The sequence below is a fragment of the Vombatus ursinus genome, unplaced genomic scaffold, assembly GCF_900497805.2.
Source record: "Vombatus ursinus unplaced genomic scaffold, bare-nosed wombat genome assembly UNPS02014830.1, whole genome shotgun sequence".
NCBI lineage: Eukaryota > Metazoa > Chordata > Mammalia > Diprotodontia > Vombatidae > Vombatus > Vombatus ursinus.
The window spans coordinates 51,042,222-51,066,546 of NW_020954608.1; the positions used below are offsets into that span (position 1 = coordinate 51,042,222).

The 24,325-nt window shown below is 39.1% G+C and overlaps 1 protein-coding gene across 1 annotated transcript; it reads left to right on the forward strand.

The window, feature by feature from the left end:
* Nucleotides 1-887: 887 nt before the first annotated feature.
* Nucleotides 888-22,427, forward strand: MFAP5 (microfibril associated protein 5). Its single transcript, XM_027838519.1, has 10 exons — nucleotides 888-943; nucleotides 1,361-1,420; nucleotides 2,261-2,296; nucleotides 10,313-10,348; nucleotides 10,704-10,739; nucleotides 11,789-11,824; nucleotides 12,710-12,739; nucleotides 17,898-17,985; nucleotides 18,572-18,645; nucleotides 21,534-22,427. Exons 2-10 carry the CDS (start codon nucleotides 1,363-1,365, stop codon nucleotides 21,644-21,646), a joined length of 507 nt encoding a protein of 168 aa, XP_027694320.1. The 5' UTR covers nucleotides 888-943; nucleotides 1,361-1,362; the 3' UTR covers nucleotides 21,647-22,427.
* The last annotated feature ends 1,898 nt before the right edge of the window (nucleotides 22,428-24,325 follow it).

Consider the following 24,325-nt stretch of genomic DNA (forward strand, 5'->3'; position numbering starts at 1 on the left):
GTCCTGACAGATAGGGCTGCCATGCCCTCCCAAAGAGCCCTATCATGGTGCTTGGGCAGAATTTTGCAATTGCCTGTTTCTCAACTTTTAACTTAACCTTGAGTCAGCCAATCATTTCCCAGAGAAGTATGGCAATTTCCAGGAAGAGAATTGAGAACGGTCTAGAAGACATAAAACTTGAAATAAGGAAGGAAGCAAGAGACTAAGAAGATAGAAATAAAAGATATGAGGGAAGAGAGGGGTGGTGGTGGTAGGAGGGAGGTATAATAGAAAGGACAAAGAGAACAGAAAGATAGGGGAGGTTTTTTTTATTTAAAGGAGCACAGAGAGATACAGATTTTATTTAGCGAATAATTTAAAGAGTGAAAGGGAACTCACTAGATAAGAAGGACCTATGGACAAAAGGAGGGATTGGGCCAGAGGCTGTGAATGACACACATCTGCTCTGGATTCATTACTAGGTTGGGCTCATACACCAGAGAATGGGATCATTATGGTCCTAACCTTTGCATTGAAAGTGTAAGCTCCCCTCTTCCCTCCCTCCCCTTTTCTCATTCCATACTCATTATGACACTCCATCCTGCTTCTTCTCTCTCTCTTTTTCTCTCCTCCCTCTCTCCTCCCTCTCTCTACTTCATTCTTTCAGACACAGCCAAACTTGGAATGCTTCCTGGGGAGTGGCCCTGCTTGTCTTATTCCCCAGCCAAAGGGGGGACTGACTGAAAAAGGGTAAAGACATACTCAACTGCTGAAGAAGACGGTAGGAAAAGACAGATCACTGCATCCAGTGAGTTGTCCTGCTGTCTGAGGCCCTGAAAAGGGAGAGAGAATGGGGGAGGTGGTGATCACTAAGTTTTAAGTGGTGGGAGGGCAAATTTTGTTACTTTATTCGAGGTTCAGGAGAAGAAGAGACACGAAAGGAAGCAGAGGAAGGGAGAAAGATGTAAGAAATCAAGGAGAACTGGGTGTCAAGGAGTGGAGGAAACTGTGCAAGATGGGGAAGTGGCTATAGGTGGGAGGAAGCAAGGATGGACTGATTGATGGGCGTACTGAAAGCTGTCTTACTTTATGGAAAAAGAGGAAAGATTGAAAAGAACAAAGAATAGTAAACAAAAGACAGACACAGGAGAAACAAGAATAAAAAATCAGAAGAGATGGATAAAAGATAGTGAGGATGAAACAGTGGGAGTTTAAGGACAAAGTGGGGAACGGTATATGAGAAGAGACCAGCCAGTGAGAGAGACAGGGACGCTAGAATATCCTCTTCCAGAGTCAGATGCTGCTATCTCCTTTACTCCTCTTCTCTCCCTTTTCCCTTCTCTCTTAGTCTCTCCCACCTCACCACTTTCTTCCACCACAGACATGCTGCCTTTGGGACCCAAGCTTCTGCTGTGCCTCATTGCACTCTTCATCCCCTGTGGTAAGTCATCCCCCCCTTTTTTTTTCATATTCTCTGTAAGGTGTCTATTTCCAAAGCGTGCGAGTGCATGCGTGTGTGTGTGTGTGTGTGTGTGTGTGTGTATGTGTGTGTGTTTGTGTGTGTTTGTGTATGTAGAGGGTAGTATTATCAAGGCCTGGTACAAAAATCAGTACAACTCCTAGCTAGGGGAGCAATAAAAGGTTAAGTCTGGAAGGGAAAGTCAGGGATGTGAATAGACATAACCCTAGGCTGGCAAAAAGGTCCACTGAAGGCTGTATATAGTATTATTAGGACAGATAAACAAACATACATAAATGAAGGAAAAACACCCATTCAGATTTGTGCACACTGAATAAGGAGAGAAGACAGACAAAAACATACACACATAAGCACAGAGATATATATATGTAGACACACAAACATTTAAGAGCAAGGAGGTCACACATGAAACATATGTACATACTATAAAATACAACTCTTCCTGAATGTAACATGTATCCTCATAAGCCCACGAATACATACATACATACATACATACATACATACATACAGTACACATGAATAAGTGTGCACATTATGTATGCAGAAGGAAAAACTCTTCATAGGAGGTCAGTGCAGAGATTAACAACTGGGAGTGGACCTCACACTTGTAAAACAAAGGTTAGTTTCCTTGCTTCTCTCCAGGTAAGATTTACTAGAGAAGAATTTCTATGGCTGTAAAGTCTTCAGTATAGTAAGTTAAGGAACAATTTTGTCCCGTGATCACCTGGTATGTCACTAAAACAGAAGGAACTTAATGTTGTTGTTTGCAGTTATCCAAATCCTTTCTTTCTCTCGTAGATTGGATTCTACTGGGAGTTAATGGTCAGCGAGGAGGTAAGTGTCCTCTCTTGTTCTGTATTCTATTTGGAAATGATGGAGTGGTTGGTAAGAGTCCAACAGATTATACCCCTGGTGAGCAGATATATTGGTGAGTAGTGGGAGAGGGCATCCTGTAGACACTGAAATGTCTCTTAGCTCTTGTAATCTCATTCCTTCCCCATGACATCTCTTGCTCTTTTACATATTCAAAGACCCTTCTCTCAGGAACATCTCTTTTACTCTGTTCTTCTGCCTTTATCTATTTCTCTTACATTTCCTATGCAAATAAACTCCTTGCAAGTAAGCATTATTTCATTCTTTGGTCTTGTATCCCCAGTGCCTAGCCCATAAAAAGTACTTAATAAAAACATGTTGATTGATTGATTTTCCAAGGAAAACTGGCTGGCCAACTATTTCAGACAAAAACCATTGGATTATTATGTGAATGTGACAAATGGAGAAACAAAGCCACAGAGAAAGAGTACAAATTTTTCTCAGAGGCATCTCTGTCTCTTTTTGAGGAAGCAGAGGCCTGTAAGTGTGGAATACTGCAGAGAATGTCAACTTTTTCAACGTCTTGGTTAGTTTTGCTAAACTTTTTTCTTTTTAAAAAAACTTTTTATTATAAGAGATAACTTTCTGAGAGGGAGAAATTCACTGGGATACATTGAGAAATATAGGTGACATTAAAATAAACTATATCAATAGAATTTTATTTTATTTTTTTAAAAAGAAAAGTTTTCTTGGGTCTAACTGTGAAGTAAGTGGTGGTACATCTGGAAACAGCACCAGGAGGTAAATGTCTCTTCTTCAGAGTTGGTAAATCAAAAAATGTTCAACTCTTCCTCCTTTCCCTCCCCTTCTTAGGCTACTCAGTATAATTATGAAGTAAGATCATTGATATACTGCTGGGAGAACTTAGAAGTCATCTAGTACAACAGGTGAGGAAACTGAGGAACAGAGAGGTCAGGTGACTTTCCCAATGTCCAAAAGGACTTAGACCATTCTACGCTTTGTTAATCTTTCCCCATTCCTCTGATATAGGAAGTAGACAATAGGTCCAGAGGAAAAAAAATGAGGAAAGGATTCTTTTGGTACTGGTTTTTTTTTTTTTTGTTGTTGAGGCAACTGGGGTTAAGTAACTTGCCCAGAGTCACACAGCTAGTGAGTGTTATGTGTCTGAGGCCAGATTTGAACTCAGGTCTTCCTGACTTCAGTGCTCTATCCACTGCACCACCTAGCTGCCCCATTTTGTTACTGTTAATGAAGATATTTGACTCCCTTGATTTACTTACTGCGTACAAATCAATCAGTCAATAGCAAATCAGACCTCAGTAAAAAGAAAACAGAAAAATAGAAAGAAAATAAGAAGTTTCCATTTGTGTTACTTAAGAGTCAGTTCTTTACAGAAGCAGGAAAATGCACATTCCCAGTGTGACAGTCAGAATTCAAAAAATGAGAAAAAGTATCTCAACGATTGGACACTAAAAATGGATCTTTGGCATAGAAGATCTGAAAAACTTGGACATTGTATTTTTATGCAGTCATTCGTCTTTCTTGTCCTCTTTGAGAACTGATAAAAGAAGACAGATTAATTCAAATCTTGGGAGATACGGAGATATGCCTGAAACCATATACTACATCTGTTGCTAAGTTTGAATGAGGATTTTCACAATTTCTCTGAGCTCCAACTGATCCATGCCTCTGTTTTTGTGAGTGAGCTATGTTTTTGTGGAAAAAGTTTACATCTCAGTGGTCTATAACTTTGATTATATCCTAAACAGCCCTAAGATTCATTGGACCTTTAGCAATTCTTATAGAATGAACTTTAGTCCCATTACTTTTACCCTGTATTTGTGTCCCCAATGCCTTCGAAATGTATACGTATATGTATATGTATACGTATATGTATATGTATATGTATACATTTTGTACTAGACATTTAATTTCATCGGTGTAGGGAACTTCTGGTGTAGAAACAGCCTCTGCTCAGTGCAGATAAACAACTTATCCATAAATTATAGTCTTAAAAAACTTCCAGCTAGTTTTTGTCTGAGGCGAGATTTGAACCACTGACTCCTTGGCCAATCCTCTCTCTATTCCACTCTGCCTCCCGTCTTGCACATAGTAAGGGTTTAATAAATAAATACTTGTTGGATTGGATTGAATTGGATTGCGTTGGATCTCAGTCTAAGTATATTTCCTTCTGCAGTATTAGCAATAGTCAGAGAACAAGACAAGGCTCTCTCTTCAGTATTTTATTTTTATTTCCCGTATCTTTTCCCACAACTGTCCTATGTCCTGTCTGGCTGTGATCAGCTGAGCCGGGAACAAACAAGCAAAAGGCTTGCAGAAGACAGTTAAATGGTGTGAATTTACTGACACCTAGTGGGCAGCATTGGCTATGTTATGGACTCAAGTGAAATTAATTCTATCAATGTTAAACACTATGTTAGGTCCTAATGATACAAAGATGAAACATAACATAGTTCCTCACCTCAAAGTGCTTGTAGACACATGAGGAGGGTGAAATATATACACAAATAACACTTAAAATCTGATGAAGTACACAAAGAGATCAGAGTGGCCCAAGAGACTTGAGGGTGACTAGGAATAGATTACTTCTAAATACAGGGATCAGATAATTCCCATATTGATGGGAAAATGCACAGAGTTTGATTTTAGCAAGTTTGACAGAATGCCAAAATTGCTTCAGGTTTGTTTTTTTTTTTTTTTAAGACAATTGGGGTTAAGTGAGTTGCCCAGGGTCACACAGCTAGTAAGTGTCAAGTGTTTGGTCTGAGGCTGGTTTTGAACTCAGGTCCTCCTGACTTCAGGGACAGTGCTCTATCCACTGCGCCACCTAGCTGCTCCATGCTTCAGTTTTCAAGTAGGCGAAATTCGTAACATGAGATAATATTGTTAACAATTTCAGACATTTTTTTGGGTTTGTTTGCTCCTAGTAACAGAAACCATCTTAGGACCTGTCCTGCTTTTACTTTATATTTCCTTTTGCAATTATAACTCCATAGTCTGTGACAGGGAGGCACTTTTGAGCAATATCAGAGTTTCTCCTCTATCACCACTGCTAACACCCCAACAGCAGTCGCCAAGAAATAGTCAAAAGAACCTTTAGCAAACTGTATCAAACTTTAAACCTATGGGATGTAGAGTAGAAACTATACAGGTTTAGGTGATTATATAATTGAACTCCCTTAGTTTAAAAGTGAGTAAACTGAGTCTCGGATATCAGTTAAGTGACTTGCCCAGTGTTACACAGTAGTTATTAACAGACCCTAAATTTGAACACATATCTTTATATAACATTGAAATTCATATTCAATCCAATGTTAGGTATCAAAAGAATAAGGATCTCTGCAAAAGGATTTTTCATTTAATAGAATCTGAAGTCAGATATGTAAAGCACTGTTACTATCAGCTATCTACTTTATATATTCTATACATAGAATTCTCAGAATTGGAGGGGTATTAAAAGGTTGTCTAGTTTACTCTTTTGTCTTTAGGATTGGCTATATTTTATCCTTTGCAGACAAGTGGAATATATTTTTTAAGACCCTTAGAGCAAATTACACAATCTTCTTAGTCGTTCAGCATCTACAAAGTCAAACCTTTTCTCCATCTGTATTGCTGATCTCTATCTTTCTCAAGGATTTTAGCAGTTCATAAGATCATAGAATTATAGCTCTAGAAACTGAAGGGACTAAAGGGGCTATCTAGTCAAAACCCTTCATATTACAGATGAGGGAACTGAGGTCCAGGGAGGTTAAGTGATTTGCCCAAGGTTACGCTGGTAGTAAGTGTCAGAGATGGGATCCAAGTCGCTCAATACAAATCAAGTGTGCTTTCCACTTGCCATCATCCTTGGGGACTTTGATGTTCTTATTGACAACTCTTACGGTAACCTGACCACACAACTGGTCATCTCCATTCCAGTCACCTATTAAGAAATCACAGAACCATAATAGGCAAACCTTAGACACCATCACCACTGATTAGACTTCCAAGAAAGGACTTTAAAATTCTGCTCTCTTACCATGTCACTTATCCTTCTACCTCTTCCATTTTCTAACCTGAATTAAACCTACTATTCATCTATCTCTTGACTTATCACTATTTTGTTATCCATCCCCCATGCCCTGTATTAATTTGCCTAAATAGGTAATCTTGACTTCATAGTCAGCCACTTTAATGTTTTACTAGCTGCTGTTTTAGAAGCCCTTATCTCTTAGAATTCCTATTCTTAGTTAACTCCCAACATCTTATATTTGTTCCTGTTCTAGGGCTACTGAATGTCATTGAAGAAAGCTAAAACCTTGACATGATTTCACTTTTTACTAGAAATTTATGGAATATAACTTTACTACAGACTTCACTACAGATTGACAATTCTACTATATTTGTAGTATATCCTTTTCCTATCTCATTTCCCACAATAATTGTTCTTCTCCAAATTTCACCTCAACATATACAAAACAAAACTTTTTTTCTCAAACTCTCCTCTGTCATAACTAGAATGAACAAATAAATGAATGAATAAAAAAGCACTTATTTAGTATGTTCTTTGTGCCAACCATTGTGCTAAGTGCTGGGGAAACAATACAAATGTGAAACAGTTTCTATCTTCAGGGAGAATAGTGGTAAACAACATATATTAAGGGAGTAGTGGCTGAGGAAGGGTGTTTTGTTTTGGGAATTCAGGGATGGTGAGTGTTCATTGACATACCCTTTCCAGAGGCAAACAGTAGTGTTGAGTTGGTGAAAAAAATTCTGTGAGAAAGGGGTGAGAGGTGGAAGGAGAGGTAGGTGTAATAGAAAAGCTAAAAATGATCATGGTGAAGGTAAGGACCCATGGCTGTAAGGAGTTCAGAATGAAATAGCTTCCCCTCCATCTACCCCCAGGGTGGTTCCTACTTCTGTCAAGGGTATCACTATTCTTCCAGCAATCCAGAGTCATCTTTGGCTCTTCTTTCTCCCTAACCCCAACATAACCAATCAGTTGCCAAGTTTTATTGATTCTACCTTCGCAACCCCTGTTGCATAAATTCCCTGCTCACCACTCACACAGCTAGTATTTTATTCAGGTTCTTATCATGCTTTATTTGGACTATTGCAACAACCTCATAATTGGTCTCCCAGTCTCCAGCATCTCCCCTGTCCGATTCATCATCCACACAACTGCCAATCTGATATTCCTGAAGCACAGGTCTGACTATGTCTTTTCCCTGCTTGAGAATCTCTAATGTCTGTCCAGTCTTCAGGATTAAAAACAAATTCCTCTCTTTTACATTTAAAGCCCTTAGCCATCTGGCTGTGGCCTACTTTTTTTCAGATGTATTATAAAGTTACAACTCTCCTCCACATACTCTACATTCTAGACAAACTGGTCTACTTTCTGTCCTATCTGATTCCACTATTCCTTTTCATAAGCTGGCCCTTATGCCTGAAATGCACTCCCTGTTTATCTCTGCCTCTTGGAATCCTTAGTCTCTTTCAAAGCTCAACTCAAGTGCCATCTTCTACAGGAGATCTTTCCAGATCCCCTCAGCTGCTAGTTCTTATCTCCTTAAATTTTCTTGTATTTAATTTGTATATATTTTGTATCATCTTTATGTGTTTTCCCAAATAGAACATATGTTTCTTAAGGATAGTGACTTTTCTTTTTGAAGGCAGTCTGGGTAAAATGACTTGCCCAGGGTCACACAGCTAGTCAGTACCTGAGGCTGTATTTGAGTTCAAGTCCTCCTGATTTCACAACCAGTGCTTTATCTTCTGTGCTGACTAGCTTCCCCAAGGACAGTGACTTTCGAATCTTAGTAGATGCTTAAAAAATATTTATTGATGGATTTCTTTTCTCTCATTTCTCCTTTCACCCTCAACTTGTACCCACTTCCCATCTACCACAGTTAGGACAAATGAGGTAGACTCCTACCTAACTGAGAAGATTAAGGCCGTTCCACAAGCTATTTTAATTCCTTCCTCTGTTCCTCAAAATTTTTCATCACCATTATCCATTTGTTTTTCATCGCAGAAGACAAAGCAGCCCTGTCCTTGACAAAAGCTAAATCCCTCTACTTGTATTCTTGTTCTATTTTCTTCAGCTTCCACCAGAATCTTCCTTTAGCTGTTATCCTGTCTCATGTATCATGAATCTCTTCTTACCTACTATTTCTTAAACATTAGCCTGGAAACATGATCTGGTCCTCTTAATCTCTCCCTCTTTCCCTTTTCTGCTTCACTGCTGAATTTTTCAAATGAGTCATCTAACTCTCTTCTCCTTGATACACTCTTCCCTCTAGGTTCTTAGGACATCAGTCTCTCCTGTTCTCCTCTTAGCTATCTGACTGTTTCTTCTCAGTCTCTTCTGCTGGACGCTCATCCAGATCATGCCTTCTAACTCTAGGTGTCCCACAGGATTCTATCCTGGACCCTGTTCTCTTCTCCCTCTACATGACTTCACTCGGTGATCTCATCAGCTCTCATAGATTTATGTTGACAATTCTCAAATCTACCTATCCTGCCTGAAACTCTGCTGACCTCTAATCTCATGTCTACACCTGTCTTTCAGACAGCTCTAACTGGTTCTTTAGGACACATCTTAAATTCAACGTGTCCAAAGCAGATTTCATTATCTTGCCCCCTAAACCATTCCCACTTCCTACCTTCCTTGTTACTTATAGTAACGTGCGCCCAGTCTCTCAGACTCACAATCTAATTGTCATACTCATCTCCTCACTATCACTCACTCCCCATATCTGAGCTGTTGCCAAGACCTCTCAGTTTTACCTTTGCAACATCTCTGGAATATGTTCCCTTCTTTCCTCTGACACTGCCACTCCTCTGGTGCAATCCCCCATCACCTCACACTGGACTATTGCAATAGTCTGCTGGTGGGTCTGCCATGTCACCGTCCTCTGCACCCAACTCAGTAAACTACATTGGCTCCCTATCGCCTCCAGTATCAAATACAAAATCCTGTCACTCAAGGCCCTTCATGACCTACCCCACTCTTTCCTTTACAGTCTTCTTACACCTTACTCTCCACCACATACTCTTTGATTCAGTGACACTGGCCTCTTTGATATTCCATGAACAAGACACTCCATTGCTTGGCTTCAGGCATTTTCTGTAACTGTCCCTTATTCTTGGAATGCTCTCTCTTCTTTTTTTCTGTCAACTAGCTTCCCTAGTTTACTATAAATCCCAACTAAAGTCCCATGTTCTACACAAAGCTTTTCCCAGCCCCTCTTAATTCTAGTTCTGTCCATCTCTTAATTATTTCCTATTTATCTTTTATATAGCTTGTTTGTTCATATTTTCGTGCTTGTTGTCTCCTCCATTAGACAGTGAGCTCTTGAAGGCATTTTGCCTCTTTCTGTATCCCCAGTGCTTAGCACAATGCCTGGCACATAGTAGGCACTTAATAAATGTTTATTGACTGACTGATCGGATGCCTCTTTTTCCTCTCAACCTATTTTTTTCTACCCAAAGACCTCCTAATCACCAAATCCAATGACCTTTTTCTCAGTCCTTATCTTACTTGACTCTTTTGCAACTTCTTGCCCTGTTGACCATTGTAGCTTTTTTTTTTAAAAAAAAATTTTGGTGAAACTTACCTCCTTCTACATTGTATTAAAGTTATTTGAATACTCTTTATTTCCCTCATGAACTTCCCCCATAGCTGGCAAACAATTTGGTGAATTTGTTGTTGAAGTGAAAATAACTACATGTGGACTTTTCCTAAGCTTTTTTTTCCCCCATGAAAACACACAAAGCATTCTCTGAACGTTATTTTGGTGATTCTCATGATTCCATAAGGGAGATTAAATGAGTTCTCATGATCTCCTGTCTTCTGAAGTCCCAGGAGAGGAAATGGTATTAATAACATGTAGGGTTCAAAGATCAGGGGAAAGGGCTCAGGGTGAGATTGGGGGCAGAGGTGGGGAGAGTGGAGAATATTGGAACCACTTGGAGGAATGATTTTGAAAAATTCATCCTTTTTCTTTATTCCAGATGAGACAACTCAAGAGACATTTACAGATGATCCTAGTAAGTTTCCATCTCCTAATGTTGTACTAGGAGTAGAATTGGAGCTGACTTCTGCAAAAGGAAAAGTGAAAGTGGAGAGTATTAAGATATTTTAAATGCATGTAAATACTTTTTGTTAGATGATGAAGCCAAGCTTTATTCTGATTATCCTTTCCATTCCATTCAGGTTTTCAATCCTCCCAAGTATCAGCCAGTTCTCCCAGGGTTTACTTTATAATTGCCCCTAAGATCCTATTTCTTTCTCCCTAGTTCTTTAGGCCTCCCTTTAGACATTGTTTATTCTTCTTGCCTGTTTTCTTTCTCAGAATTTCCCCTCTCCTGTCCCTGTACATTAATCTGACTTGGAATATTTCAGATCTGGTGGTGAATGATCCCCCAACAGATGACACAGGTGAGTTCTAATCTGGCAGCTAGATCTCTAGATCTCTATGCTGAGAATATTCTTATTCTCCCATTACTTATTTCTGTGTTTCACCGCATAATTGTCGCCACCTCATAATCGCCACACCCTGTTTTTTTTTTTCAGTCCAAAAACTGGTTTCTAACCTTTCATCGTGTAATTGTCACATGGTATAATTCTGTTTGTCATACTGCTTAAAAGGTAAACAGAGCAGCAATGTATTCCCCAGTGCATATGGATACGCGTTTATGTCTCATACATTGTGAGTGGCAAGCCTAGAATTCTCAACACAGGCTCATTGTCCATAAGCTGACTTGTGTGGTTTGTTTAGAGTGCTGCAGTACTAATGGTATTGTCACTCAACCCAATGAAGAGCCGTAGGTGCAAGGGGAGTGGGAGAGCAGGCGAAGCTGCCATGAGTAAGTCATATGATATGGTAAGATTTACATCTTCCCTGGCTAGCTAAACTGTACAGTTTGTCTGCCAGCAAAACAGTTTGTCTGCTAGCAATAACAAATGATTTTTAAGTAATGCAGCACAATTAAAAAAAATCTTTACATAATGATTGTACCCCACTTTTTTGCAAAAAAAAATTGGCATAAAAATCTGTGACTATTATGCAGTGAAACATGGCACCTGGGCTCCTTGGGATATAGGTTCCTCACCTGGAAAATTAAAGGGCTCAGATTATATAACCTCTAAGATCCTTTACAGTCCTAAACCTATTATAGTATGATCTTTCTGCATGAGAGAAGGGAGGGTAATGGAGTGCCACAAATTCAAAATGAGAGAGAAAGAGAACTCAAAAGTAGCTTGATAGCCAAATTGGAACTGTTCTATCAGTAAGTTGGACCTCTCTTTAGTGAGTATTCACAGCTAGTTTAATTTTTACCCGTTGTAACTAAACCCTAAACCTAGCCTTATTTTCTCAGACAACTTCCTTAACTGTAGCATTCCTCTTTTCTTTCTTCCAGCATTACAGATCACCCCATGCTCTCCCTCCTCCCCTCACATACACACTGTTGTTTTTTTCTTTGCAGTTCTTGTTGATGTTGTGCCTTCCATAGATGATCAGGGTAAGTGTGGCTTTGGAAACCCAGGGACTTCCCCAGAAGTGTGAAGGGACAGGGACCAAAATAGATATGTTTATTGTTCAAGTAGATACCTTCTTTAACTACACCTACTCTGGATTCAGTCTATCAGGGAGGGTTTTCCCCCTTGACCAAGATCATTCTAGCTTGGCTGATTAAAAGGTTAATACAGAAAGTCAGTGCCCAAATGGAGAATTAAAGATCTCTTTCCCATGCTGTGATAATTCTAGTTTACTCTCAGAACTAGGATTCTCCTAAGCATACTACCTGGTAACTTCTAGGTATCTCCTGATGGTACTCTGATCTCTAATCAATCATGGAGCTTTTTGCTTTATCTTTCTTGAGGCCCAAAACTCATTCTTTGCCTACCTCTGGCCCAAGTCAAATGGTGGCAGGAAAATGACCATATCTTCTCTTCAGCCATATGCTACAAAGCCTAACTCTATAATTCCGATAGGAAAGAATCATATTCTTGTGAAAATACACAGTTCCACCAGCGTTCCATCTTTTTGTTTGTCCCCACACTCAAATCCCTAGATAAAAGACTTTCTGGTCACTAGAATCTTTGCTTTATTATGTTCAAGCTTCTAGTTAACTGCTCAAAGACACTAGCAACACATGATTATTCCCAAGTCCCAGGACAGGAAGAAGGAAGATAGATTCAGTATTTCATCCTGCTGGAATTGGTTCTGTCCCATGGCTCATGAGCAGTCTTTAAAGCAGTCTTTTTATAGGCTGTTTGTAAAGGCAACTGAAAAACTGAATGATATCAAACCCCCCACCTCCACCATTACTCCCACCCACACAGCAGTGGCAGAGTAGATAACATCAGAAACTGATAGTAATTAACTAAAACTTTCTGTCTTTTAGCCATCTCCAGTGACAAAAACACCAGTGCAGGTATGAGTGTATCCTGCATGCCTCTCTCTGCTACTTTTCTTCCCTTTCTTTGCTGCTGTTGTTTCTTGTCTCCTTACTCTTGGGTATAAGTTCTAGCTCATTGTTTTCAGTTCTTTCCTTAATCAACTTCCTCTAGGGCACGTGAAATAAAACCAAGGCCTCTGGAGTTTATATACAAATGCATCGAGTATGGAATAATGAGCACAATGAGCTGGAGGGTGGCATGAAATCTATGACTGGAATGTGACTCTGGAAGGGTATACCTTGTTTAACAAGAATAGAATAAGGAAAAAAGATGGGGACAGAATAGCATTGTATATTAAGGGGTTAGATTCATACAAAGAAATCCTTGAGTGGGGGAGAACAATATTGGGAAGAACATTTAAGTAAAGATCTAAAGAAGCAGAAACAACAGGGATATTGTCCTCAGAGTATACTACTGACAACCAGGACAGAAAGAAGAAATAGGTGAAGAGTTCAGGAAACAGAACAGAAGCCTGACTGGGAAGCCCAATAGGGTAGAAATTGGAACTTTGATTATCCAGACATAATTCTCTCATTCCCCAAAAGGCAGAACAGTTAATGATTTCTTGGCTTATTTTAACAATTTCATCCTTCAAAAGGTAGATTAATGAGGGAAGTTCCTCTTTAAGAGTTGATTCTTATCAAAAAATAGAAGAACTGCTTGCTGGGGTGAAATGGATAGAAACTTGGAGGGTTGGGGGAAGGAAGGAAGTCACATAATTTGAAGTGGAAGAGACTTTTGGGAGCATCTACTCTAACCCACATCACAACAAAAATCTTCTTGAAGTGGCCCTAACAAGTGATCAACCAGTTTTTAAAGAGCTCTGCTGAGCAGAGCCCACTTGTCCCTAAGGAAGTTCGTTCTGCCTTTGGAGAGGTCTGATTATTGGGGAGTTTTTTCTTCTATCAGTTCTGAATCCACCTCTTTTCAACTTCTACCCATTACTGCTTTTTCTGTCCCCTGCAGCCAAACAGAACAAACGTAATCCCTTTTTTCACATAATATTATTTAAAATACTTTATTTAGAACAGTAAGTGACATATATAGCACATTAAGGTTTGCCAAACTCTTTACATGTGTTATTATATCCAATTGTCATAACAACTTTGCTAGGTGAGTGCTATAGGTATTACAGGGCTTAGCGTGGAGCCCACGATATAGTAGGTGTTTAATGAATATTTACTGATTGATTGACTGATTAATTATTATCCACATTTTGAAGATGAGGAAGCAGGTTCAGTAAGATTCATTGGTACATTACTGAGGCACTACTCAAACCCATTTCTTCTTGAATCCAGGTTCAGTGTTCTTTCCTATGTATTACCATGCCTCTATCATGTCTCTCCTAAGTCTTCCCTTCTTCTGGCTAAACTTCCACAGTTCCCTTAAATGATCCTCAAATGGCATAATCTTGAGACTCTTCACAATCCTAGTCATTTTCCTTAGGATACTTGTCAGCTTCTCAATGTGTGCCCTAAAATGTGTTACCCAGAATTGATCACAATTCTCTAGTTATAAGTCTGATCAGCGCAGACTATGATGGTAATATAACTTCCCTAGTCCTGGAAACTATTCAGAGTTTGCATTTGCTTTCATGGCTGTCATATCATACTGTTAATTCACAGTGAATCTGCAGTACACAAAAATCCCTAGATCTTCTCAGGCCAATGATTATCTGTTCATGCTGCTCACATCTTGTATTTGTGAACCCAAGTGTAAGACATTTCATTCATCTCATTAATTTTATTGTATTTGATTCTTCTAAAATGTCTAGCCTGCCAAGGTCCGTTTGGATCCAAAATCTGTTACATGGTGTATCCTAAGTTTTGTGCCATCTATAGATTTGATAGATATGGCATATATGCCTTTGTCCTAGGCCAGAGGTGGGGAACCTGCTACCTCAAGGTCACAATTTGTTCTGTGAAGTTTGGATTCAGTCAAACGGCTGCAGTTGAGGACCTAGAGGGCCACATGTGACCTCAAGGCTGCAGGTTCCCCACCCCTGTGAAGCAGGCAATGTTAATGATGTTGAATAGCATAGGGGCAAGTATAAATTCCTAGAACAATCCATTGGAGATGCCCTTCCACACTGCCATTGAATCCTTAATGGATTCTCTTTGGGTTTGGCCATTTAATCAGTTTCAACTCTACCTAACTGTACTACCTGTCCCACATCACTCAATATTGTCTGTGAGTATAGCGTGGGAGACTAAAGTATCTTGCTAAAATATCTTGTATACATATTCTATCTTAGAATTTGTGGTAAAAAAGGAGAGGAAAACTAGGCATAGTTTGACATGCACCTTAGATTTTGGGACAGGATATTTATACAACTTCAGAGAAAAAAAAAGTGTGCCATGGTTACAATACTACAAGGAAAGTCAGCCCAGGGTGTATAAGAAACTCTTAAGAACACAATTCTTAAACCAGAAAGAAATAATTTTGATGAGGAGGAAAAGTGTAAGTTATCTAAAGGATTAATATTAATTCACAAGGAGCTCATTGATCAACTTGTATTTTTTTTTTAAATGTACATGAGATGGAAGCAAGGGAAAGTAATGGATGATTAATGCAAAAGCAGTCTTTAAGAATATTGTCAGGATTTTTAAAGCTCAGAAAGAGCTAAGTAAAGGTAGAAGCAAAGCTGTTTTTTTATCAGAGAAAAGAAGGGAATTAAAGAAGGGGTAAGATTTCTATTTTGTGTGAATGGAAAGTGATAGAAAGAGAAAGATACTTAATTATTATTTTGCTTTTATTTTCTCTGACAAGGAGAATGATATTTGAACTGGAAAGGTCAGAAAAAAAACTAGTAACAGAGTAATTAACTAAGATAATTAGTGAAAAATTGAGAAACACCTAGTTTTCTCAATTCAAGTTACCAATCGGATTTGACCTCTGAGAGTATTTTTGAATAATTTGTGGGTATCATTGCTGGGCTGTTTGTCAATGGTCTTTAAAAATATTGTGAGGAAGACAAACATCATTCCACTAGTTTGGAAAATGGCAAGGGTTGCCCAAATTTCAAAAAAAGGAGGAGAATGGATTCTGGAAATTATAGGCCAGTAATCTTGACCTTGATTTTTGGAAAAATTCTAGAATGAATTATTAAAAAGATGGAGAACATCTAGAAAGAAAATAGTGATCACAAAAACTAGCATGGCTTCATCAAGAATAGATCATGCCATATTAACTTAATTTCCTTTTTTTGGACAGGTGTAGGTAGCATAACATAAAGGCTTAGAGTCAGGAAAATCTGAATTCAAATTCCACTTTTGCCACTTAATAACAAGACTTTACCACCTCTATGTATCTTTGGTAACTTCTTGGGATAATGAAAGGCAGAGGGGATTCCCAAATCAGAAGTTTTCCACATCAACTCATTGAAAATCTTTTGAGTATTTCAGACTAGCCTGAGAGATCAGGATAATACTGTGGATATAGTTTACATAACCTTGAAAAGAATTTGACAAGTCACCCATACTATTCTCATTGACAGGATGGAGAGATGTAGGGTAGACAATAAAATAGGTGGATTTGGAAATAGTTCAATGGTCAGACCCAAAGAATAGCCAGTAATCATTCAATCTCAATGTGGAAGGAGGTCTGCTCTGGTCAGGCCATGCTTAGAAGATGACTTGGGTGATGAAAGGTCTCAGGATTATGATATATGAGAATGACTTAAAGAAACTGGTAATGATTGGCTTGGAGAAGAGAAGAAAGGATGTGGCATGATAGCTGCAAGTATTTGAAAAGCTCTCATTTAGAAAAAAATATTGCACTTATTTTGTTTAGCCCCAGGAGGCAGAACCAGTGGTAATGGGTGGAAATTGTAAAGAGGCAAATTTAACTTATGGTGTAAGGGAAAATTTTCTAACAATTAGAGCTATTGAAAGGTGGAATGGGCTGGCTAGAAAAGTAGTGGTTTCCCCTTTACTTCGTGTCTTTAAGAAAAAGCTGGATAACTACTTATTGAGTATAATGTAGAAGGGACATATCTTTAGACATGAGTTGGACTAGATGTATTTTGAAGTCCCTTCCAAGTCTGAGATTCCATAATTTTGAATTTTCAATGTTCTTGATTTTTATTTTATTTTTCTCCTTCCCCCTTTTCCCATTTAGATCATTTTAGAGGAAAAACAGGGCCAATAGCTGGATAGTTTTGAAATTCCCCTTCTCTCTGTTGGGATTCCCAACCTCTTTTGGTTCCCCTACTCCTTGTCTTTCAGAAAATCTTTTCTCCATATTCATTCTTCAAGATAAAAGGAAATAAATTCTAGAATTCATCATTTATATGCACATAAGAAATAAAAAGATTACTTTTTCATAAATAAAATTTTATTTGGTATGTAACATTTTTTAGTATCATAAAATTGTTAAATGTTGATCAGAACACAGTCAAATAAATATTCTCTTTACCTTCTGAAAAGCTTTTCAATATCCCTGGTTGAGAACTCCTTACCCTAGAGCATTTGATTTCCTCACTTGGTGAGTAATTGGTTGGTTTATCAAATAACAATTAGGATAGGGATTTCCATTGACATCTGTGCCCCTGATCCATAGATAAAATAAACAAAAACAAAACCAAAAACCCTCTTAGTTCTTCACCCTCCACTGATAATCTATGAAGTTTTAGATGTTTTTCACTTGACAATTCAGTTTCCCATCTGAGAATGTCTAGAGTTTTCAAGATAGGAAAATATTTGAGGGTGTCATCATATTCCTGTTTATTAAGCTTTAGTGAATTTTTTCCTGCTCTGTGTTTAACCGAGATGGAGAATGTTTTCCTGCCTAATAGTAGAATGAATATATTCACATATATGTATATGTATTCACACATATAGTCCCTCCCTCAATGTTATTTGCTCTTTTCATAGTTCAGAGGAAAAAGCAGGCACTGCTATAATATGGGATACTGAAACACCCATAGGAAAAGAAACACCCAAGGGACTTTAATCTCTTTAATGTGAGACAGAAGATAGATAATCAAACACTGACTCGTCCTCTTCATCCCCAAAGAAAATACAGCGCAGACCGCTCTGTCTGAGTTTTTACCCTGTCCAAACTGTAGACCTCATTTCTTGGCTATACCTCTTTTCTGAAGTCCCCCTTTTTTACTGGGCTGTCCTTCTGCAGAGTGCCGGGAGGAGCAGTTTCCCTGTACTCGCCTGTACACAGTGCGTCGGCCAGTGAAACAGTGCATCCATCAAGTATGCATCGTCAAGTAAGGGAGCCCAGAACCCTCAGGATTAATTTGCTCGGATGGCATAAGTATCTCCTGGGCACTGGGAATCCTAGAAATTTTGTTTTATTTAAAGCTTAAAGAAACAGCAAGAATCTTGAAACTTAGCCTTTCATGCTAACTAGTTCTGAAGATGACAAGACTGAGTCACTTAACTGGAGGGAAGTAGGCACAAGGCACTTTGGTTAAGGAGGAGATTCCTGGTAGTGAAAATGGGTTGTCTAGTGGGATAAGATTGAAGTCAAAGATACAATACCAGGTAAAGGAGAACATGGGAAGAAGCTCTGGAGCAATGTGCAAGTTTGTCTGCTAATGAAGGAGTTTGTTTAGTGAATGGGTGCTTTGTTACATCTCCCAAACAGAAACAGAATAGCTCTGGGAAGTCCAAGGCTTGCATGTTTGTGTGTGTGGGATGGGGTGGAGTCTGAGAAGAACAAGGTAGGTGGGAGTGGGGGCTAAGGCTTGGAAGGAGCTATACTCTTGAGATAAGCCTGTCCCTATTTCTCCCTCTTAATCAGTGTCTTTGTCTTTTTCCTTTACTGCTTTTGATTTCTCTGGATGTTGACAGTTTCCGCCGGACATATATGATCAATAAGGAAATCTGTTCCAGGCTCATCTGTAAAGAACATGAGGTTATGAAAGGTAATATAAGGACCAAGGGTTGGAGGAGAGGGATAAAGGTATTTTGGGCCCTTATTGTAGGAAGCACAGGTTTGTCAAAACCCAGTAAGATAGATTTCCTTCTGCAGAATACTGCCAAAGGTAGTAATACTAACTCCTATTTCTGTCATCCTTTTTTCAGAAACTCCTCTGACACAAAGGGTCCACGTATATTTATGCTAATTTTTTCACTCATGACTCAATGTCCATTCAGGAAACCTGGGACCATACATGCATGGTACCTCCTAATACATTGAAATAGACTCCTCACTTGTGAACATTTGCTTCATAATGTAACTGAGGAAAGTCTTTTATTTTAAAGAAGGGAAACAAAATTGAAATAATAGAATCATTAGTAGGGTGGTGAGGTGGTGCAGTGGATAGAGCTCTGGGTCTGGAGTTAGGAAGACCTGAGTTTAAATTCAGCCTCACTTACTGGACCAGTCACTTAACTACGGTCTTCTTCAGTTTAACTCATTTGTGAGATGGGGATAATAATAGCGTCTGCTTTCCAGGGTTATTTTGAGGATCAAATGAGATAATAATTACAAAGTGCTTAGCACAGTGTCTGGCACATAGTTAAGTGCTACATAAACATGTAAGTGCTATATAAATATAAGCTATTATTGTTATTATTTTTAGTCCTAAATATTTATGTAAGTCCCCAAAGGCCTATTTCCTGAGCATGAGGACTTCTCTGACAGAGGCATTTGTCCCACAAGTCCTTTCTTGACCTGAGACTCCTTGTTCCATAAATGGGAAAGAGGAGGGTCAGATGATAGTCTTCTCTCTTTTTCCCCTTCCTCCAAAGATTATGCTTCTGAAGAGTGGGCATTGAGTCTCTACTCACTTAGGCCGGCCTGGAAAAATTTGAAGTTTTGATACCGTCTTTTCAGGGCCAGATGATGACCAAAATATCCCCTGGGTCTGGATTGAGTCTCTCAGATTTGTGCTGTTCTTTTCTCCACCTTCAGTCTTTACAGTTAGGAGCCTTATTCATCACCATGCCCTTGGGGCAAACATTCTATTTTCTCCATTTCCTTAAATGGGAAAGAGAGAGACAAAGAGCAAATGTCCTAGTCCTTCCAAAATTTATATAGTGCTTTCTTTTAGTTCTGAACTGTGATATCATCTAATTGGGGAACTCCTCACACCCATGCAAATAGACAACTTATCAGTAGCTTATTGACTTAGAGATTCCTGTGGCACTAGAAGTAATAGGACTTGTTTGGGTCACATGGCCAGTGTGTGTCAGTTCTTCCTGACCCTAACCACTAGCTACAGTGCCTTTCTGGCTTTCAAAATGCTCAGAATGATTGTGAGTTATATACTCTAAGTATTACTATGTCTATCTTATGGATGAGGAAAGTAAGGCTCAGAGAAATTAATTGACTTGCTCCAAATCACAGTGCTAATAAATGTCAGAGCAAGGATACCAACTCAGGTCTTATCAGTACAAGTCCAGTGGCTTTTCTTAGCCCACTGCCTCTCCACTTTAATAATAACTAGAGAAAAGAAAGCATAAATACTAACACCCACAAATTAATGCTTTATTCATGTTTCCTTGATCCTTCCCCCATTTGACCCAGAGATAGTGAGATGCAAGAAGACATAGGTGGAGGAGAAAAGATTTTAGCATAATATGGATTTATCCATCAGGGTCACTGAATGGAAAAGAGGAGATGCTGTGTTGGACCATCATTTTCTATCTTAAAACTTTCACACAAAGATTTCAGGACCTTCTGGATGGGGTTGAGCACCCTGGTCCCTGATTGAGACAATATGCTTTATGAACTTAATATTCATCCATTCATCAAATATTTATTAAGTGCTCTGTGCATCATGCTTGCCTGTGATTCACTAGTCTTTCAAGGGCATTTGTTGGAGTCCCAGGTTAAGAGGGAAGATGTCATTATGGTCAGGAGACCCCACTGAAGAGCAACAAAGTCAAAGACCTAAAGTGCAAATCATTATTTAAAAAAATAGGGAAACTGAGGCACAGGCAGGGGCTGTAACCCATTGCACAGTGAGTCATATACAGAGCTGATGATAGCATCTAAGGGAGTGTTGGCATTCAAGTTACTAGACTCTCTGTTTTGCTTGGTCTGTGGAATGTCATGGGTGAAGGGTAGAGTGGTTTTAGAAAGACTGGAGGATTCGAGGTTATGGTTTTCAGTGTGAGCATTTACACTTTGGAAATTAGCAAAGGTTACAAATCAGGGCTTGGTTTATTGTTTTGTTGATGCTCTTGCCTTAAGAAAGTGATGGAGACAATGTTAACAGTACAGATTAAACTGTTGGACATTAAAGTGTGTCGGGCATTTCCCGGAGAGCTGATTGTCAAACATTTCCCGGCACACCCTTGCCCAAGACCATTCACTATGTGAGCAAAGATACCTCTCTTCTCCTCTATGTCTAGGTCTGCATGGTGGTTGTGGGCAGGGTGAGTACCACAGACACTGCCTCCTCTGACTCAGCTGCTTAGTCTCTGCACCAGAGACATAGTGAGCTTTGCAGAAGAAAATTTGTTGTATGCTCCCAGTAGCTCTGTGCCAATCACCTGCAAGAGAAGCACCTTGAGACTGAAGATGGGACATGGGAATTCTTGGCTTCCATATCCCAGTGTTTCTGGGGATCCTTTAAGCAAGTATCTATCTTGAGCTTTGCACATAGTCAGCACGTTAATCAATAATTGTTGGTTGCTTGACAATCCCTCAGTTTCCAGAATAGAAAGGCCCGTTTATTAGGACCATGATTGGGAGTCAGAGTGTAAAAGCTGGAGTTTTTGTGATTGTTGTTGTTTCCTTTAGACACAAACCCTTATCCTTTCCTTGTATTTATCAACCTCCCATTCTTTGCTTCCCCTCCAGATGAACTTTGCCGTCAGATAGCTGGTCTTCCTCCAAGACGTCTCCAACGTTCCAACTACTTCCGTCTCCCTGTTTGTGAAGATGTGGAAGTGGAGAGGCCCAATGGCCTGTGATCAGTGAAGAAGAAGAATGGAAAAGGGGGCAAGAGGGAGGAAAAGGAGCCATTTTTTTTTCCTAGGTCAGCTCACCCATAGACATCATGATGTTTTTATCAGGTTCCTCTGCCCTCTCCCATGGCCTCTGACCCAAACTGCCCTTGTTGGGCTCTTTCTTCAGCACTTCAAGCGGTGCTGCCAATCTGTAACGTCACTGTATAATAGGGATGCCTAATGACTACATAGCTGACCTGGATTCCAGGATGGTGGGATGTTAAGTAGATGACATATAGGGAGGGAATCTATTCTTGGCAATCTAGAGGATTTTGTATAACATATTGCTTTCAAAGAACCCTAGAAACCTTGTTTCCCTTACTAGCTCCCCTTCATCTATACATCTGTCCTTACTCCTCTTTTGACTTGTCTATAGTACTAGCTAAGGTTTTAGCATTTGCCTATTAAACCCTCTCTAGGGGGAAAATGATGGTGCTTTCCAACATCTGGTGTTCTTCTCAGAGAACAATAGTTCCTCTGAGAATATTTAAACAAAACCTAAGACTTTTTAAAAACTTGGGTCTGGGTCTGAGGACCAAACCAAATAAGGGCCTAGGACCTCTCTCCTATGATCAGATCTGACAATGTAGCTGGAAGTCAGGTATCATTTAGTGACTCATTCATTCACACATTAATTCATTCATTCAGTTAAGCATTTAATGATTATTTTATTGACTTTTCATGTAACAGGGAATCCCATTAATCCAAAAAGCTCTAATTGGAATAAATGAGTCATTTCTAATTACCAGGAAATAAGCTCTGCCTTTGTTGACCCATTTTCATGACCTGTGCTAAGTCTGTGAGGAAGTATGTAAGTAATGTGGATTTACAGCCCATGGGGAAGATTTGGGATGTTTGGCTTATAAAATACTGTGATTAGCTTGGAGAAAGCAAAACATTAATATTTAAATAGAAAAGAGTAGGAGTTAGTGCAATCCAGAAAAATAGAACTGGAATGAGATTATGAAGTAATTCATTCCAGTAAAGGAAATAAAGATTGATGTGTCATGGTGGAGAAATAGTTTCCCAAAGAAAATCTTGGAGAAATGTTTTGGAGGCTTTGTAAAACCCAAGGAGAAAAGGATTACTGATGAAGAGTCATTGATAAATTCCACAGAGAAAATGTCAGATAAATACTCTAGAAGAATTATTTTTCATTGTGTTAAGATATTCCAATATAAAAAAGGCTGGGAAATAGGTCATTGTATTGGGTAAGGGTTAAGATATGGGCAAGACGGAACATCATCCACAAGATAAATTCCTAATACCAGGCCAAAGATATGAGCTTCTATTAGGCAGGCCATGATTCTTCTTCCCTCTTGCTCCAATTCTCAAAATACATAAAATATGAACTATTCCACACACTAGCATTTGTATCTGGGCTTGGAAAAGGGGTGTCAGAACTGAATCATGCTGGATAGATGTTAGATTTCTTGGAATGATGAATGAAAAGACCTGAACTAAAATTGCAGGATGGCTGGTATGTAGTCTTGTCTCTCCAAGTAGTCAGCTGTGATCATAGACAAGTCATCCATCACCAACCCTCATTTTTGTCCTTTGTAAAATGAGGGAGTTCCTATGATTCTATGGATTAAAATTTCAGTATTAATCTCTCTTGGGGCCTAGATACCAGAACCCTGTTCTGGCTCCAAAAAAATAGCTGTATCCTATTTTTTGGGGACTAATTCCCTCTATATTAGGACAAATAGTCTACTATGTAAAGGGCAGATTCTTGCCCACATAAGGGCCAGGTTTTTTTCCAAAGGATCTTTCTGGCTAAAGAAATGATTTCATTCATTTCTAGGGAACAGTGCTATGGTCCAAGAAGTTGTTGGAGATTATCATTTAAAGACTGAGACTCTTTGCTGTTGTGACATATGTCCATTCTTCAGGGATTACATGCCTCAATGCTAAGAAGTCTTACTCATTTAAAAAAGTAGCAGAATGCAAATCGATATGGTCATCAAGGACAATTTAATGGGATTTTAGCTAGAAAGATGCCAGAAAGAACCTGAAGTTCTGTTCCTCCTTTGCTCTGTTCCATGAGGTCTGTAGGGTTGAATGTAGGCATACATATAGACAAACATATTAACTGTGTTCTTTAAACACCATACAGGAACTTCATGGGTACAAAGTTTCTGAGAGGCATTTAAGAATCCTTTCTAGTACTTGAACCTCTTCTTGTATGCAGGACTAGAGGTAGTATTCCCTTGGGAAAGTGCCTCAATCCTGGCAATATGTATAATGGATAACAAAATCATGAAAAGAAGACATCATTTCCGCTTGTACTGGAAAGTAATCTATTATCTGGTTATTTCCTGCCTTCTTTCCTCTTTATGCTGACATATAATACCTAGCTGTGCTCTGCTTCCATAACTCAGCTGAGTCTCTGATTCCATTCCTCTGTTTTAAATGGTTTTCTTTAGGCTGGCCCATATAATTCCCTACCAGACACGCATTTCTACCTCCAAACCTCTGCCATTACTCCTCCAATCACTTCCTAACTCTTTATACTTTTGCAGGTATGATCCTTTCTGGAACACATCAGACCATCTCTTTTCATTGTTGACATACCCAACAATCTCCAGGAAACTTCACACAGGGTGAAGATTTCAGTCAGTCAGTTGATAAATACTCATTAAG

Excerpts from the sequence above, each read along its gene's own strand:
- MFAP5 (XM_027838519.1), top strand. The coding sequence starts at position 1,363 with ATGCTGCCTTTGGGACCCAAGCTTCTGCTGTGCCTCATTGCACTCTTC. Across the intron at positions 12,740-17,897 it reads TGACAAAAACACCAGTGCAG|AGTGCCGGGAGGAGCAGTTT; the intron begins GTATGAGTGTAT and ends GTCCTTCTGCAG. Across the intron at positions 17,986-18,571 it reads CATCAAGTATGCATCGTCAA|TTTCCGCCGGACATATATGA; the intron begins GTAAGGGAGCCC and ends GGATGTTGACAG.